This window comes from Procambarus clarkii, chromosome 93, assembly GCF_040958095.1.
Source record: "Procambarus clarkii isolate CNS0578487 chromosome 93, FALCON_Pclarkii_2.0, whole genome shotgun sequence".
In the NCBI taxonomy this organism is placed as follows: Eukaryota; Metazoa; Arthropoda; class Malacostraca; order Decapoda; family Cambaridae; genus Procambarus; species Procambarus clarkii.
In genome coordinates this window covers 1,051,257-1,068,653 of record NC_091242.1, presented here as the reverse complement: position 1 = coordinate 1,068,653, position 17,397 = coordinate 1,051,257, and the positions used below count along the sequence as shown (strand labels likewise).

The 17,397-nt window shown below is 37.8% G+C and overlaps 2 protein-coding genes across 3 annotated transcripts in view; both read right to left on the bottom strand.

Annotated features, from left to right (window-relative positions):
• LOC123746865 (uncharacterized) overlaps positions 1 to 5,662 on the bottom strand; it is a 50,731-nt gene extending 45,069 nt beyond the window's left edge. For both annotated transcript variants that reach the window (XM_069319599.1, XM_069319602.1), the window contains exon 1: positions 5,281 to 5,662. Coding sequence is in view for 1 of the 2 variants with exons in the window: in XM_069319602.1 (XP_069175703.1) it covers positions 5,281 to 5,303 (23 nt within the window). In the remaining variant the exon portion in view is untranslated. The remainder of the gene's footprint in view (positions 1 to 5,280) is intronic.
• A 58-nt stretch (positions 5,663 to 5,720) lies between these two features.
• Positions 5,721 to 16,160, bottom strand: LOC123746863 (ileal sodium/bile acid cotransporter-like). The gene is made up of 7 exons (XM_045728701.2): positions 15,690 to 16,160; positions 13,033 to 13,215; positions 11,417 to 11,588; positions 10,928 to 11,063; positions 10,439 to 10,520; positions 10,037 to 10,257; positions 5,721 to 7,306 (listed from the first exon to the last, which is right to left on the bottom strand). Exons 1-7 carry the CDS (start codon positions 16,158 to 16,160, stop codon positions 7,084 to 7,086), a joined length of 1,488 nt encoding a protein of 495 aa, XP_045584657.1. The 3' UTR covers positions 5,721 to 7,083.
• Positions 16,161 to 17,397: the final 1,237 nt, after the last annotated feature.

Here is a 17,397-nt window from a genome sequence, read left to right as displayed (position 1 = left end):
ATGACAAAATATTGAAAAGATGGCGCAAAGCCAATACAAAAAAAGATGGCGCAGTATTTTTATATACATTACACCATTTTTTTGCGCCATCTTTTTAAAAATACAAATTAAAAATGATGGTGCAAGATTTTTGCGCCATTTTAAAAAGATGGCGCAAAATATTTGAAGATAGCGCAATATTTTGCGCCATCTTTCTTTTTAATAAATTGTGCCATCTTTTTAAAATACAAATTTAAAAAAGATGGCGCAAAAAATATATTGCGCCATCTTTAAATTATGTTAAAAAGATGGCGCAAAATATTCTAAAAGATTGCACCATATTTTGCCCCATCTTATTCTAAAAAGATGGCGCAAAAAAAGGTGCATTTTTAGAATATTTTGCGCCATCTTTTTTAAAATATAATTTAAAGATGGCACAAGATACTTTTTGCGCCATCTTTTAAAATTATATTTTTAAATTTTAAAAGATGGCGCAAAAAGCCTTGCACCATCTTTAAATTATATTTTAAAAAAGATGGCGCAAAATATTCTAAAAGAATGCCCCCTTTTTTTGCGCCATCTTTTTAGAATAAGATGGCGCAAAAAAATGGTGCATTCTTTTTAGAATAGTTTTGTGCCATCTTTCTCCAATAAATTGCGTCATCTTTAACATTAATGTTAAAGATGGCACAAGATACTTTTGTGCCATCTTTTTAAATTACATTTTTAAAAAGATGGCGCAAAAGTTTTTTGCACCATCTTTTTTAATTTGTATTTTAAAAAGATGGCACAATTTATTAAAAAGAAAGATGGCACAAAATATTCTAAAAGATTGCGCCATCTTTAGAATATTTTTGCGCAATCTTTTTAAAATGATGGCGCAAAAATTTTGTGCCATCTTTTTTAATTTGTATTTTAAAAAGATTGCACAATTTTATTAAAAGGAAATATGGCGCAAAAAATGGGGCAATGTATATAAAATTATTGCGCCATCTTTTTTTGTAATAGCTTTGTGCCATCTTTTCAATATTTTGCATCATCTTTTTAGAATATTGCACCATCTTTTCTGCTATTTTTTGTGCCATCTTTTTAGAATGCATTTTTTGCGCCATCTTAAGAATATATTGCGCCATCTTTTTTTAGAATATTTTGCTCCATCTTTTTTATACTGTATATTGCTCCATCTTTTTAATATATTGTGCCATCTTTTAGAACATATTGCGGGATCTTTTTTTAAAGATGACGCAATATGTTTTAAAATATTGCTCCATCTTTTTTTTAATATTTTCCACCATCTTTTTAAAATATATTGCACCATCTTTAATATTTTGCGCGATCTTTTTAAAATATATTGCGCCTTTTTAGAATATCTTGCTCCACTTTTTTAATTCTTGCTCCATCTTTTTTTAATATTGTGCCATATTTTTAGAATATATTGTGCCATCTTTTTAAAATATATTGTGCCATATTTTAAAAATATATTGTGCCATATTTTAAAAATATATTGTGCCATATTTTAAAAATATATTACACCATCTTTTTTAAAACTTATTGGGCAATCCTTTTTAATATTTTGCCCCATTTTAAAGAATATTTTGTGCCATCTTTTTAGACTATTTGTAAAGATGGCACAATGTGTCTTAAAATATTGTGCCTTTTTTTTTAAAGATGGCACAATATATATTCTAAAAAGATGGTGCAATATATTTTCAAAAAATGGCACAAAAATATTCTAAAGATTTCTCAATATTTTTAAAAAGATAGTGAAATATATTTTAAAAAGCTGGTGCAAGATTTTCTAAAGATGGCGCAAAATGTTCTAAAAAAGGATTGCAGAATATTTTAAAAAGCTGGTGCAAGATTTTCTAAAGATTGCGCAAAATATTCTAAAAAGATGGAGCAATATTTTAAAATACTGTATATAATATCTTGTAAATAAATAATAAATATAAAATCTTGCACCATCTTTTTAAAAAATGATAGTGCAAGATTTTTTAACGATGGTGCAATATATTTAAAAAGATGGCAAAAGAATTTTTTAAAAGATGGTGCAAGATTTTCTGAAGATGACACAAACTATTCCGAAAAGATGGAGCAAGATATTAAAAATATAGTGTCTTTTTAAATATCTTGCACCATCTTTTTTTTAATAGATGGTTTGAGATTTTCTAAAGACGGCGCAAAATATTCTAAAAATATAGTGCCATATATTTTGAAAATAAGGCGCAAGATTTTTCTAAAGATGGTGCAAGATAAAAAAAATGGCGCAATATATTTTAAAAAGATGGAGCAATACATTTTAAAAAGATGGTGCAAGATTTTGTAAAAATAAAGATTTTTTAAAAGATGGCATAAAATATTCTAAAAAGATGGTGCAAGATATCTTGTAACATCTTTTTTATCTTGCATATTTTTTATATCTTGCACCATATTTTTTATATCTTGTGATATCTTCATTGATATCATCCAATTTCTTTTTTATATCACAAAAAAGATATAACTTGGTATCACAAGATATCACACATCAAAAGATCAAAAGACATTACAAGATACCAAAAGATATCACAACAAATCAAAAGATACCACATATCATGTATTATATTTTGATATGTAATATCAATATAATACATATAGCATGATATTGCACGATATCCAAATATATCACGTGGTATCTTTTGATATGTGGTATCAAATTATATCGAAAGATATCATGTTATCTTTTAATGTAGTATATTGTGATATCTTTTGATATGTGATATATTTTGAAATATCATGTGATATCTTGTGATCGGTGTAAAACTGGAAGGCTCCTAGATCAACACGAGACTGGAAGGCATCTGGATTAGGTGCCTTCCAGTCTTGTACTGATCTAGGAGCCTTGCAATCTTAGACTGCTCCAAGAACTTTCCAGGTGCCATCCAATCATATGCCGATTCAGGAGCTTTCCACTTTTATACTGATCCCTATACTGATCCAGGAGCCTTCCAGTCTTATACAGTTCCAGGAGCCGTCCAGTCATTTACTGATCCAGGAGTTGTAAATTACGACTTTTCATACCGAAAATATGCAGATTAGTTAAATTGGCGACTGGTCAGTTTGGTAAAATTCCCCTGCAGTTTTCAAAATATAATGCCTATCGGAAATATGACGAGCGTTATTTCTGAGCGGAATTCAGGGCGATTGCCGGTACAGTATTTGAAGTTTCACATTACATTTTTTCAGTATAAAAAGTCGTAAATTAGTAAAAACGCTGAATGGTCATATTTTTCCCCAAATCCCCTTCAAAATATGATGCCTATAAAAAAAAAATGACTACTTTCTTTTATTTACTTATATACAGTGGCACCTTGACTTACAATAATTTCGAGTTACAATGTAAATTTGATTGAAAAATGTGACTCGACTTATAATAGTGTTGTCGACAAACAATATTTGTTGGTACACGTTAGGGTCGACCGCGAGCCGACCTGCCTCGGTTTACTATAGCTGCCCGCTTACTGACGATCACTCCTATAAAAAATTCCGTTTTTGTCATGATTTTTTGCTTTTTGAACATAAAACTGATTATTATAATACAACTCATGGGTCCCAAGAAAGTCAGTGGTAAGGTTCAACCTAAGAAAATAGTTGTGAGTAGAGGCAGTAGAGGATGTCCCTTCCTCATTAAGAAAATGTGGGAAGAACTGCAAAGTTTTGTTCAAAAAACTCGCCCAGATAAAGCTGTAGCAGGCCGTTGCATTGACCTTTAAATGACAATGTGATGTCTTACTACAGACAAGTGTTAAAATGTAGGGAAAACAAATGTCTTTAGACAGATAAGTAAGACAAGCAAGCAAAGAGCCACAAGCCGGTCCCAGTGGTATGCAGGCAAAACGTGCCAGAGAGTGTATCCCAGAAAAGTCATCACTGCCTGATGTTGTAATGGAAGGGGACTTCCCTTTCAAACAGTAACACCTCTCCTCCTCCCCCCTCCTCACCATCTTCCATACCTTTATGTAGGACTCTTGATGGTGTAAGATAAACATACGTACTGTAATGTAGTTATAGAAAAAAATTGTATCGAGTATAAAATGTATTTGCAAGTTAATATTTTGGAGGGTGGGGAACGGATCAATTCCAGTTCCCTTTATTTATTATGGGAAACATCGCTTCGACTTACGATACGTCTCTGGGAATGGATTACCATCGTAAATCGAGGCCCCACTGTATACGAGAGTTCTCACATTCTTCTACAGCCACTAGTACGAGTAGCGTTTCGGGCAAGTCATTAATCCTATGTTCCCTGGAATACGACCCCGCAAAAACAAAAAATTGTTTAACAACCAGGTACCCATTTTACTGTTGAGTTAAACAGAGGCTACAGTTTAGGATTGAAGTCCAGTAAATCCTCCCCAGCCAGAACACGCATCACATTACCCATCGTCCAATTCCTCATGTTGCACGTAAGGAGCCTTCAAAAATAATCGCCCAAAATTTTGCAACGAAATGGAAAACGTCATGCTCACCTTTGTACTATGGGTCCAATAAAAAGAAAAGGAAACATGTCAGATATAAAAGAGAAATTTATGTAACAATGACCGGATTAAAGCTGGGACACACCAAACTGGCAGCACACAGCTCTAAGTACAGAACAGACATCAACGAACTCTGCATCCACTGTCAGGTGCCTGAAACAATCTAACACTATCTCCTTCACTGTTACAGACATAATAGTGCTAGAGTAAATTTCAAACAAGTAATTATCGCACTTAAAATACCCTTTACCATCGAGCATATATTAGGAGTTGGTGATCACTCATTACAGGAAAAATATAAAAGTCAGCACTGGCTAAATATCTCCAGTCGACCAACAAATTGGGCCACATCTGACCCGTGCCACATTTATACCTGGCACCACCACCGGCTAAACACAGAAAACAACTGCCTCGTCTCAATGCCATGGATCAGCTGACGCCATAAACACAACATACCGCCCTACGGTGCGGCAAGTCTCCCTCTAACATCCACCTCTGTTTTAGTCGTCGCTCCCCTATCTACAGCACAACGCAACAAGCACTTTTGAAACTCTTATCATCTTCAACATAAACGCCTCTAGCAGCATCTGTACTGGTGCAGTCATCGGGAGGACAAACCCTTCATGCAAACTGCACCTACTATCAAGAAGGATACGAACCCAGGACAGAGCTTGCGAAATGCCAGGCGAGCGTTCTCGGTGGAATTCAAGGTGATTGCCCATATTTCAAAAAGTTTAAAAATTATTTTTTCTACATAATTCCTTAGAAAGTCCTCATTATCACTAACCTGTCAGGACCTGTCGCAACCATCTTGGAATTTAAAGAAGGTACCTGCTTTACAGCACATGTAACAAACACCACACGTTTCCTGGGAACCCCTAGGCAGAGTAGAAGAGTGGTCCAGACAGCGTCAAGGCAGGACTAAGAATAACCAGAGCTGTAGCTGCTGTTGTTGACTAAGGAGCGACGGGCCCAGACTGTTGTTGTTGTGTTATGGACGACGACGATCGAGGGATCGGATGCTGGCATCAGCTCGGGAGTAAACACTGTGTCCGAACGATGCAGAGTGGCGCTGGCTTTGGTACGTAGAACACTCGCAGGAAATTAAATTAAATTTTGCCCCGAGGGGCGAGTTTATTGGGCATCACCACTCATCTTTTGAGTGGACACACCGCCATAGCTGCATGTACATCACTCCCTACTCGCAGGAGTAATAAATAATACATATTGGTTATTTGATTATTATTTACAAGAATAAACAATGGACATTTTTCTACCACTTGTAATGTTCTAACTGAAAGTTGTTTTAAGGACACTTCCAGCTCTCTGTGTTTCAGATATAAGGAACACCAGGCGACAAAATTCAAAGTTACAGCCCCGCTCTTGTGCCAGTTAAGTCCACTATGGGCTCACCATAGCCCGTGCTACTTGGAACTTTTTGTTCCGAGTAGCTGAATTTAAAACTGCCATACAAAAAATTTCAATAGAGCTGGGCTGAGGGACCATTATTTTTCAAAATTTTGGCACAAAACATAGTATAGTATTAAGTAGTAGTACAGTATTAAATACATAGTACACTAAGTAGAACAGTTCTCTCGTAAATAGATGGTAATCTTAGTTCCTTTCTCATGTTAACAAATCTGACAGTTCTAGGACAACCCAGGATGATACGCATGGCAGCATTTTGTACTACATCTAGGCCTTGTAGTTTAGGAGAACAATTAAGAAAATGCAAGGTATAATAATCAGTAACAGATCGTATAAAGGCACTATAAAAACCGAGCATATTTTATGTTAATGCCCACAAGAGTTTTGAGACGTTTAAGACGCTCAAGTTTTTTGCGAAGGTTGCTGATGGGATTTGTATCATTAACCTCCATTCCAAGATACTCATAAGCCTCAATTCTCCACGGGCACTCCATTAATAGTATAGTTAACATGAAGAGAATGGGGGAATAAGAACCCTTGTTTTATCAACAGAGATTATGACATAAGATACTTTTTCACCCACAGGGTTAAACAAAAATGGAATCGCCTACCCGCCAAAGCTGTAAATACCAAAACAGTTGTAATTAAAGATCCAACTATGAAATCATCAGGACAAATGGATGGGAGGGTACCTTTAGCAAGCCGCCGTTTTCCTCTCCCTGTCGAGGCCACTCTAGATACGGTGCCCCCCATGAAAATTATTCAGTGTAACTAAATTAATACAGTACACTAATACCCAATTCCGGGTGGTAGTGAAAGTTATTTTTAGTAAGATTCACTTATGCACCCCATACCCATCCTGTGGGTGGCAGTGAGAAATTTTAGTTTAGTTCATTCATTATGCATCTCATACCCATCCTGTGGGAGGTAGTGAAAATGCACCTCACCTGTCCTAGCTGTGGGTGCGATTGTGGTAGAAGAAACAGTTACATGCAGACACACATGTATTTGATTCCCAACTAAATTAATGTAATTAATAACACTAATATATGTAAAAAGTGCACGTGTGAAAACACTTCAAGGAGATTTCAGTCTCACTGGTCAGCAACAGTTTTGCCCAACAAAAATCAAATGGTCTCAAGCAATACTTAATTTCATAATATCATTGCTCTCCATTGATCTTCTCTACACCAGGTAGAAATTTGGAGATTTCTCCACGAGAGTTCTCAATATCCTCTTGTGCTGACTGCTGCAGGTTCTCTGGCTGGTCTTCATCAGGACAACACCCACAGAAGCGTCGCAAGGAGCAGTAGATGAGATAAGCACAAAACAGAGGAAACCCAGTCAGGGTGAATGTAGCTATTACCGGAACAGAGGCGAGGTCACTGTAAACAGACAAAATTGATTGAATACAAGTCTCCACTTGGGTACAACGTAGCACTCTAGGTAGAGTAATAAATATTTATAGAAGTAGTAAAAAAACGAATTACAGCACTCTACACGTTGAAAAATAATCTACAAGTTGGAAAAACTGAATTTTAAAATAAATTTAAAGAAATAAAGTCACACAAGTCTTTGAGATCTTATGAGATAATATCAGTAACAGTGTAACAAACTCCAGGTCCTAGACAACACCAGTCTTCCTTGCTAAAATATTTAAATACGTTAAACATTAATGTCACTGCACAACCTCTCTTGTATATCACTATGTATAGAAAACTTTGAACTTCAATGCTAGTCCTGACCTTAAGTGCTTCCTAGAAGACATTACTAGAATCAACGGGCAGCACATGAGAAACAAATATCTTTTTTATATTTCAAGAGTGCAACTTAACCTAGGCAATGGTCTGCAAATAAAGGGTCCCAAAGTATGAAATGTCCTCTCTAATTACATTAAATACTATTCTTTCCTTAACGAATTTGAGAGAGGAACTAAGAACTGCCTAATGAACTGTAAATAAACAACCTTACTCACCTCTTCTCATCCTACATGTTAACATTAATTTAACTGTTATTGAGGACATTAATTACTAAGCCTGCACTGCTACTGATAACTGCCGCGTCAAATTTAAAATTTTTATATCATCTGTTTAGTGTCTTTTTTACAATTTATAATTACTATTGTTGTAATGTTGTACAATTTATGGTTATAAATGTTGAAAAATTTACAGTTTTCAGACACCACGCAAAAATGGTCAATTATTTTCTAATTACCTTCTTCAATTCCTAAATATTATCCGATCTCATTTAGTTTTATGAATTACCCCATAAAACTTGTATATTGTTCTAATTTTTTCTACGTTATGCCCGAAACTCTGTATATTAATGGCTTTAGGCACTGAACCTGTCTTTCCTACACATCCCCTGCTGTTCATGTATTTTATTATGTATGTACTTCTTATTATTATTATTATTATTAAGCACAACAACAACAATAATAATAATAAAAAATGGGAAAATCCGTGATGAGGGTTCGAACCTATGCGCTGGATATTCCCTAGGCACACGCCCTAGAAAACTATGCCACGACATGATCAAAAAGATCTCAATCTGGGGTACTTCTGCACCCTCTAGGATTCCTGAGGCTTCAACTGAAGCCGAACCAAAGGTTCACACAATCCCCCCCCCCCCATGCACTCTGGGGGGATGACCACTAATGGTAGTGGTCGTCTACTTGGAGATTTAACCTCGTTTAAATAATAGAGACTTTCTGACAATCAGGGATGACAAGGCTGGGGAACTATGAGATCCCAGAAAGGCTTGACTTGGTATCCACCCAGCAGCGACAATGTGAGGATAAAATATATTAGCTCTCTGGGGACAAGCGACCGCTGTACTCTAGCTAAACCTAGTGATAATGAAATCCATTAGATGAAGATCAAAAATGTAAGAAGGGAGAATAACGCAAGCAACAGATGAGAGCAGAATGAAAAATTACAGACTTCGTAAGATAAATTAACTAAAAAATGGTGGGGGGGGGGGGGGGAGAATGAGGGAACTATCAAGGGAAAGCACACAGGCACATTACCCCATGGTGTCTATTAATCTTGTTTAAAATACCAATCAAGCTGTCAATGTAATCAATCAGAGCTTTAATATACCAATGTGCTTTAATATACTTACTAATCTCTCGTCTAATTTTTTTCTTGCAATGTATTTGTTATTTATTAATTCTGATAGAATTTACCTACTTAAAATTATCTGTTAGATTAAGGACCATGCCCGTAACGCTGCGCGTACTAGTGGCTTTACAAGATAGTAAATACTATGCTATGTATTCTCACAAACCCAATGTACCTTCCTGTATATAAATAAATAAATAATAAAGCGCCAAGCCATTACGGCTATGCAGAACTTGGAAGGGGTCAGGATAAGGATTTGGGATAGGACGGAGGAATGGAATGGTGCCCAACCACTTGGACTGGTCGGAGATTGAACGCCGACCTGCATGAAGCGAGACCGTCGCTCTACCGTCCAACCCTATCGGTTAGGGGGAGGGAGGGGGGGGGGAAGTAAAGCAACAAAGATGATGGATTTTGTCACCAAATAATATTGGGAAGACCCACATCGGTCCTAAGAGACAAAGGAAAAATAATTAAATCGGCCATTAGTTTAATATATAAGGCTCTCGTAATACTGTCGACTTCATTCGCGACTCACAATCGGGGATCAGGGGTTCGATTCCCGGGCGGGACAGAAATGGTTGGGCACGTTTCCTTTTACTTAATGTCACTGTTGACATAGCAGCAAATAGGTACCCGAGGGTTCAGCAAGTGATGTGTGGTCACATCCTGGGGAGGGTCAGTAGTTCGACCTTGAGGGACCTCGATACAAGCCTAAGTAAATATATACACAAGCTTCCTGACAAAACGAATTATAGCAGTTAATAAGTACCAGGGAGTTAGTAAACTACTTGTGAGTTGCATCCTGGCATCACACTGGAACGTAATTTTAGTTAACAAAACATATCTATGATAACTAGTTTCTGGATAAATACACTGGACTCGAACTCTCGTCCTGAAATACCCCAGATTCACGCATTGTTTTAATGGACTGGCATTACTGGAAAAGATTTTTGTTCACATTTATGGAGTAAAGTGTATGTGTAGGGTTACCTGTAAGGGCTCGGGAGGGAGAGCTTGAGGATGATTAAGGTCACCGGGGTGTTCTGGATGGCTGTTTCCAGGCTCACTGCCACTATTTGCTTCTTGCCCAGGCACATGATCCTGGCGAGGGTGGCGCCGAAGGTGTAGCCGCAGGACAGCATCAGCATGCCAGCCACTATAGTCTGCCACGTCATCAGCAAGATCCCCTTGTACGAGTTGTATGTTCCCACCTGCACCATACAAAGGTATACACAACATACAGGCATCATGGCACGATCACCGGCTTCCTATCCCACCACGGCGACTAGAAACCATTATACCAAAACACACACATTTAAGTATATATGCATCATGTATTAAACACACATTGTTATATAACAAATACACATCATGAAAGCCTGCATGACTTACAGCGATGAAGAGCATGATAACTATCGCAGAGAAGGGTTTGATGATCACATCGCATATCTTCACCCAACTCTCTTTCTTCCACCTAAAATAAATGAATTAAATCTACGAATTAAAACTGAACACAATTTAAAAAAAAAGTACTATTCATCATCATCAGCTGCTTCAAAATGTTATCCTTTACTGTATAATAACTGTTTAAACAAAATATTGTTTAGTCAGCAAATGATTTGATTTACGAGAATAAATTCTAGTAGGTTAGGCTTTATTAATTATTAAATAAACAAGATACAATCAGTAGTCCAGATTAAGCACTTGTATTACATCAACAAATTATCTACTGAGATTCTCGTACAGCATCTCAGTCGTTATCAGCAATAAACTGGTCAGCCTTTTTTTTATTCTTTTTCACTGCATGCTTCGTTTTTGTCACGCTCTAGAGAACATGAATGAAGTGAGCAAGAGCCGTGGTGCATAGAGGAGAAGGCCTACCTGATCAACATGCCGATGACAATGGGGCCGGTGAGGCTGACGAGGGACACCGCCAGTGTTTTGAAGGGAATATAAAGATGGGTGTTGTCGTCGATCAAACGCGTGCCCAGCGTGGTCATCCACAGCGGCATCATCCCTGCCACACACAACAGCTATGTCAGTAACTATATACAACGCTCTGGCGAAACTTAATATTTAATTCAGAAATCAGGGAATGGAAGGGAACTATCAGGAGAAAGCACCAAGTCATTAAGACTATAGCACTTGGAAAGGGTCAGGATAATGATTTGAGATGGGCCGGGGGTTGGGAGGGGGGGGGAAGGAATGGTGCTCGAACCACTTGGACAGGCGGGGGGGCTGAACGCCGACCTGCATGATGCGAGACCATCGCTCTACCGTCCAGCCCAAGTGGTTGGGCCAGAAATCAGGGAGGGAATGGTGCATGGTACTCTGGTTCTGTTGTTAGTGCAAGCCAAGCTATATACTGACCCATTGCAGCAATAATGGATATGGTGGTCATGGTGACGGAGAGGTTGATGTCTGCATCAAATATGAGAGCCCAGAGGTTGGAGAAGATGCCGCCAGGAGAACATCCCAGCAAGAAGAGCCCCAGACGCTGCACCGGGTCTGTGAACAACACTAACACCAACCCATATGTCACCTGTAAAAACACAATCATATTCACACACAAATATCTTTATTTTAGCTTAAATCCTGAACTGATGAATACAAATGTAGTTTGCAATAAATGTCAATAATTCTATAGTAATGTATAGCTAGTACATTCCAACATAATCAGAAGTAAATAATGGGGGACTTTTGACAAGTCGCCTGTTTCCTGTCCTTTTAGGCTACTAGAGATGGTGGCCCTCGGCTAAGTTCGGGAAAAGAAGCTCATTTGGCGGTCTTACCACTAAAATTTACGAAAATGCTGTAGTTTGATATTTGTTAATATAAAACAATTGGTAATTGTATGTCGTTGGGTATGACTCAAGAACACAAGATCTGGAACCCATTAATGATGTGACGATGCGTATTGAATTTTGTAACTAGCTCAAGATTGTAACTTGCTTAGCTAAATGAATTGTGGGGTTCAGTCCCTGAGCCCATTATGTGCACCTGTAACCCTTTCCTCTGCCACCCACAAGATTGGTATGGGGTGCATAATAAATGAAATAAACTAACTTACACAGTTTAATTTTCTATCCACCGCTATTAATTACGACCACATTCACTATGATCAGTATTCTCTGACATCAACAGTAATAGTAGGCATCCTTCAGTCTCGGGAGACTATGGAGTTGCGCCCTAGTTGTCAATCCTGGTGCATGCGTCTGGTGTGACTGGTGAAGGCCGATCCGAGAATGGCAGTCCATCCCACACTGAGCACAAACGAAGTCCGATTCTGGTCTGTCTTCCTGGCTACCGGCTTTTCTTCTCTGTCTCTTTGCCTCCTATTTCCTGGCAAGTGACTCCTCTAACTTGGAGAGCCCTCTTTGAACAGACTGCCCCCAGGCTGAACGATCTGACATCAACACAATTGTAACTAATCCACACTAAGGGTCTCGTAATAGAGTTGGTGTCATTTTCGACTCTCAATTGGGGAGCCTGGGTTCGATTTCCTGGAGGAACACAATCGGTTGGGTACGCTTTTCTTTCACCTAGTGCCACAGTTCACCTATCAGTAAACAGTAACCCAGAAGTTAGTTCTGTGGTTGCATCGCCGGGAAGGTCAGTAGTGAAAATTGTTTCTCTAGTAAGGTCAGTTGCGAGGTGATAAAATTTAAAATTTTATTGAAAATATGATTCTCAAATGAATCAAATTGAATATTTTATTTATTTGAAATAAATCAATCAAAATCATATATTTCTTTATTTTGAAAACATGATTTTTCTCATAAATCATATATTATGAGAACATTTTGGAGCAATGCGGTAGAATTAAAGTACAGACGTCTGTTGTCATCACACACACGATAAATTCTACCTCATTGCTCCAAAATGTTTCCTTCGCGTCATTGAATGCCCTTTACCAGTTACATACACTATCATTACCATCCAGAGAACTCCCAAGTTAGACTAAATTTGCACCATGGAACACTCACCACGGGCATACAAGTGAACTGAGAGACGAAGCCACACACAGGCCCGATGGGTCGCTTAAGGACGCTCATGATGATTTCCAGGTCCAGCTGAGTACCCAAGAATATGTTGTTGAAGACCACGAGCACCGACAAGATGTAGGTGAAGGCGGTGTCGAAGTTCTTGGTCATACGGTCGACTGTGATCTTCAGCAAGACGGGGCAAGGGCAGGGCAGAAAGAATAGTGAATATCAAAGTATCCTGAACTCTATGACAAGTATTTAAACCTGCTTTATTTGTGCTATATAATATGGTTATTATTTAATGTCACTCTGCATTAGCCTTATTCCAGCCTTCGTTGCAAATTCTTGAAGGTGGCCTCTTAAAGAGAAACAAAAAACGCATGTATCTATCCTATTTTCGGAACTGTTCCAACTAATAATCATAATAAAATAATCTCAATTATCTAACTGCCATCACCGGTTAGATATATACCTAGAGTTCCTCATTTTAAGTGATAAAAAGGTTTTATAACAGATCTCATCAAGTTTGCAGTGACAGAGTATTGACATTTATGTAAATGAATGCCTGACCAAGCATATAACACTGCCTCGATTTAACGTATTCCGGATGTGATATGACAACACGTTTCCTTCTACCGGCTTCATGCCCCACCTTCCCTACCCAGCTACAATAACAGGGGTGCCCGATCATGCACGGGTGAACAACAGTACACACACCAGGGAGAGTAGAAATACAATAAGCTACTCTATCCTTTTGTATGTTATTATCTCAATAAGTTTACTTGAACTTGTACACACTCCAGCAAGTTTACGTCTTAACACGCAAGATTAATGGAAGACGCGTTCAGTTTTTTATTAAATTTTTATTCCGGCCTGCTGCTATCTTCACAACACAATTGTTGCCATTCAAGTTCTGGTAAAAATCCTCATCTTGATGAAATTACCAGTGAAAGTAAATTTAAAATCTTTATCTCGTTCTGTCAGATCACAGGGCAGACACAGTATACTTTCTTAAAAAAATATACTCAACACCATTATGTTAGTTTACCAAAAAAAATATTAATGTATACTGTACCGACATCTGTTGCTAATTTTAATTACGTTTCAAGAGTGACTTCACCTCATAACTTGCATATCACTGTAAATCGATATGCAAGTTATGATGTTAGCAATCGCTGTTAACATCGATTACTCATGGATTAGTCAACATACGATTATGTTAGCAAATAGTGTATTGTGAATAATAATAATAATAATAAACAGCAGCTTCCCTATGACCATATTATATCTCCATAGCTCAAACAATTACCGCTGTGTTAGCGAAAAGACAGACCATTAATGTCTTAATGACTTTCTTTCTTCGGACTTTCTGCCCGAAACGCTGCGCGTGCTAGTGGCTTTACAAGACTGTAATTACCATAATTGTATCCTCACATTCCTTATGTACATTCTTGTATATGCATAAATAAATAAATAAATAAATGTATATTGATTAACTAAATACATAGCTACTGAAATGGAACAATCTCTAATTAGCTGACATTATAAATATAAGGTGTGCAGCATAGATGTAATTGTTAATGTCATAAATCTCCGTTGAGGTCTGATAAAAGACCTTTTGTGCCCTCAATTTTTTTTAATAGGATACTCATCTTTATAGGGTAATCAGGATAGTCATTATAGGGTGCACAATAAACTAGCCGCCTCCAGTGGCAACAATCAATCAAGCTGTAAGAGTTGTCACAGTCGTTGTGTACAGCATGTTTGTGACTGCCTGAAAATACCATTCTCTCGTCAAAATTTTTAATATAACCTATAGCCCGAGTTTGAGAACTTGTGCTGTTACACACTGATAATAGTTCACATTTTGATTTACTGGAAATTGGAAAAAAAAGAGGACATGTTCCATCTAGGCCTACTCATAAGTATCCTATAAGTAGGAATAACTAGCACAGCGAGTATAATAATGTTAGGCCTAGGATATGTTAGATTTTAAATAATTTTAAATGCAAATCGTGGACTATTATTTAATAGAATAGGTCGTTCAAATGTTATTCTCCAAAATAACTTCAGAACAAATTGAATAAACGAAATTTTGCTTGAAATCTGCATTGATTTATTATCCTACACACGCCTATACAATACGATATACGATAAAAAGTGTATAGGTTAAATCTAGTCATTCACTGGACCATGACAAGTATTTCTTAAAGTTTGTCGTTTTATTTGGTTTTGAATTAGTTTCAGTACTGACGTTTAGACAGAACGTATGTCCCAAGTGGCTTTTTGGAGTTAAAACAAAATACGGAATTGTTACAATCACATGATGAAGATATGATGAAGGTATGTTGAAGAAACGTTATTCAAGAATAATGGGGCAACTGTTGACAAGCCGAGCCGGCTGTTCCCGTCGAGGCCACTAGAGATAGCGGCCCTTGGGTAAATTCAGATAAATTTAACGTTTGTTTTGATCTTACCTTACCTCAAGGTAAGGTAAGATGGTTTTCAACTAAGAACCTTAAGCAAACCAGTTATTTACATCAGCGCGTCGATTTTCGTAATGTTAAGATAAGAGCATAATTAATCAATTTCATCTGTGATACGACCTTTTATTCATTTAACTATATATTTACTCTCACATATAACAAATTACTTACCGTTAAATCGTCCGATAGCAAGGTGGCATTACTGAAGTAAGGGTTGACGTCATTCCGAGTGAGGAAGAAGGCCAGCTTGGTGACCCCCCAGTAGTAGCCAGAGAATGTCAGGCTTTTGTTAACCTGGGCGCACACCTCCTCCGCCGTGAAGTGAGCACTCATGTTCACGAAGTCTAGCTTCCAGTCCTCCTCGAGCACCACCGTCACCACCAGCTGCGCCTGCCTCAGGTTCCGTCTAACATTACAAACGGCGGTGCTGCCGTTAAACCCGAGAGATAGTGTTAGGTTGAGGGACGTGTCTTCCGCGACCACCCACGTGCCACTCTGGAAGGTCTCCAGGTACACGTCGCCTTGGAAGGTCTGCAGGTCATCACCGCTCTGGAAGGTCTCCAGGTAATTGCTGTTTGAACCCACGGTGCCCGTCGTGAAGCGTGCACACCCCAGCACCACCACCGCCATCCACCGCAACATTTGGAACGCTGCGGTTAAACTGTCGCACCACACAATACTGGATTGAAAATGGCGGTTAGACAATAAACACGCTGTCAAAATGAAACGTGTTAGATTCCGTGCTAAAATATCCCTTAAGAAATGTTAAAACTATTAACATTTGTATTGTGAACCTGTATATTTACCCAGTTCATTTATAGCTCTTGCAGGTTATAGCATGAATGAGTACTTTTGGATATACATATAGAATATTTCTTATATGGGGGCCAATTCTAAAGTTTTCTCGTATCTTATGGTCTTGTGATATTTGTTGGAGCAGGAAACTGGTGTCACAGACACCAACTGCCTCTCGTCCCTGCAACTGGCAAAGTGTCGCCAAGGAGCAATCGACGTTAAGGAGAAGATTTAACCTTGTCACACGCCCAACACGCAGACCTGCATTTCCTAACATACTTACTGATGCATATATTTTCAGTCTGCTTTAGGCGGTTCCTGGGTTCTCACATCACTAATGCTTCTCATGGATTGACCTCAGTTTTGTACAGCTCCAGAGCGTGCATCAAGATCTTAAGGAGCCCACAGATGCCTTACAAGATGAAAGATCGAAATTTGCTTGAGCCGAACTCTAAACAATAAAAATACAATATTTTTACCTCATTTCATGTGACATTTTGTAATGCGACTGTTCTCAGCCTATACAAACTTTTTGTTTGACCCTCTCCATCATAATATGGTCCGCATAAAAAGCACTTATCAAAACTACGAATTATATATTTAATTGTTCCCCATTGTCATTACATAAATAATTCTGGCGCGCATTGGCATCAATAGTGAACGATAAATACAAATTTTATACGACACATGCCAGACACACCTCAGTACATAATTGGTGCTAATATTAAACTGTATATAGTTGTTGAGATAAGCACCTAACAACGAAAGATGTTGTTACTCAACATTTGTGAACTAAGCTTCAGCTCATGGGCCTCACTCTTCACGGTCATCTCATCTAATGCAATGGCTACGACCCGTTAATTATTTCTTGTAAAATCTATATAAATAAAAATGTTAATGTTAATGTTCTTCATGATCTTAAATCTCAGAACGTTCTTCACCAATTGCTTTGAAATTCTGACACAACGTTCCATTCGAATACGTGCGTGTTTTTATATACTGTACCTACTATATAGATGTCACACCTGTGACAGGTAAAAACATGCTTATTTTTTTTAATCTGTTTTTCATGTGAGGGAATGGT

Coding starts and splice junctions, on each gene's coding strand:
- LOC123746863 (XM_045728701.2), bottom strand. CDS start 16,160: ATGTTGCGGTGGATGGCGGTGGTGGTGCTGGGGTGTGCACGCTTCACG. Junction 13,216..15,689: donor TGCTATCGGACGATTTAACG/GTAAGTAATTTG, acceptor GTCTTGCTGAAG/ATCACAGTCGACCGTATGAC. Junction 7,307..10,036: donor TCCCTCCCGAGCCCTTACAG/GTAACCCTACAC, acceptor GTCTGTTTACAG/TGACCTCGCCTCTGTTCCGG.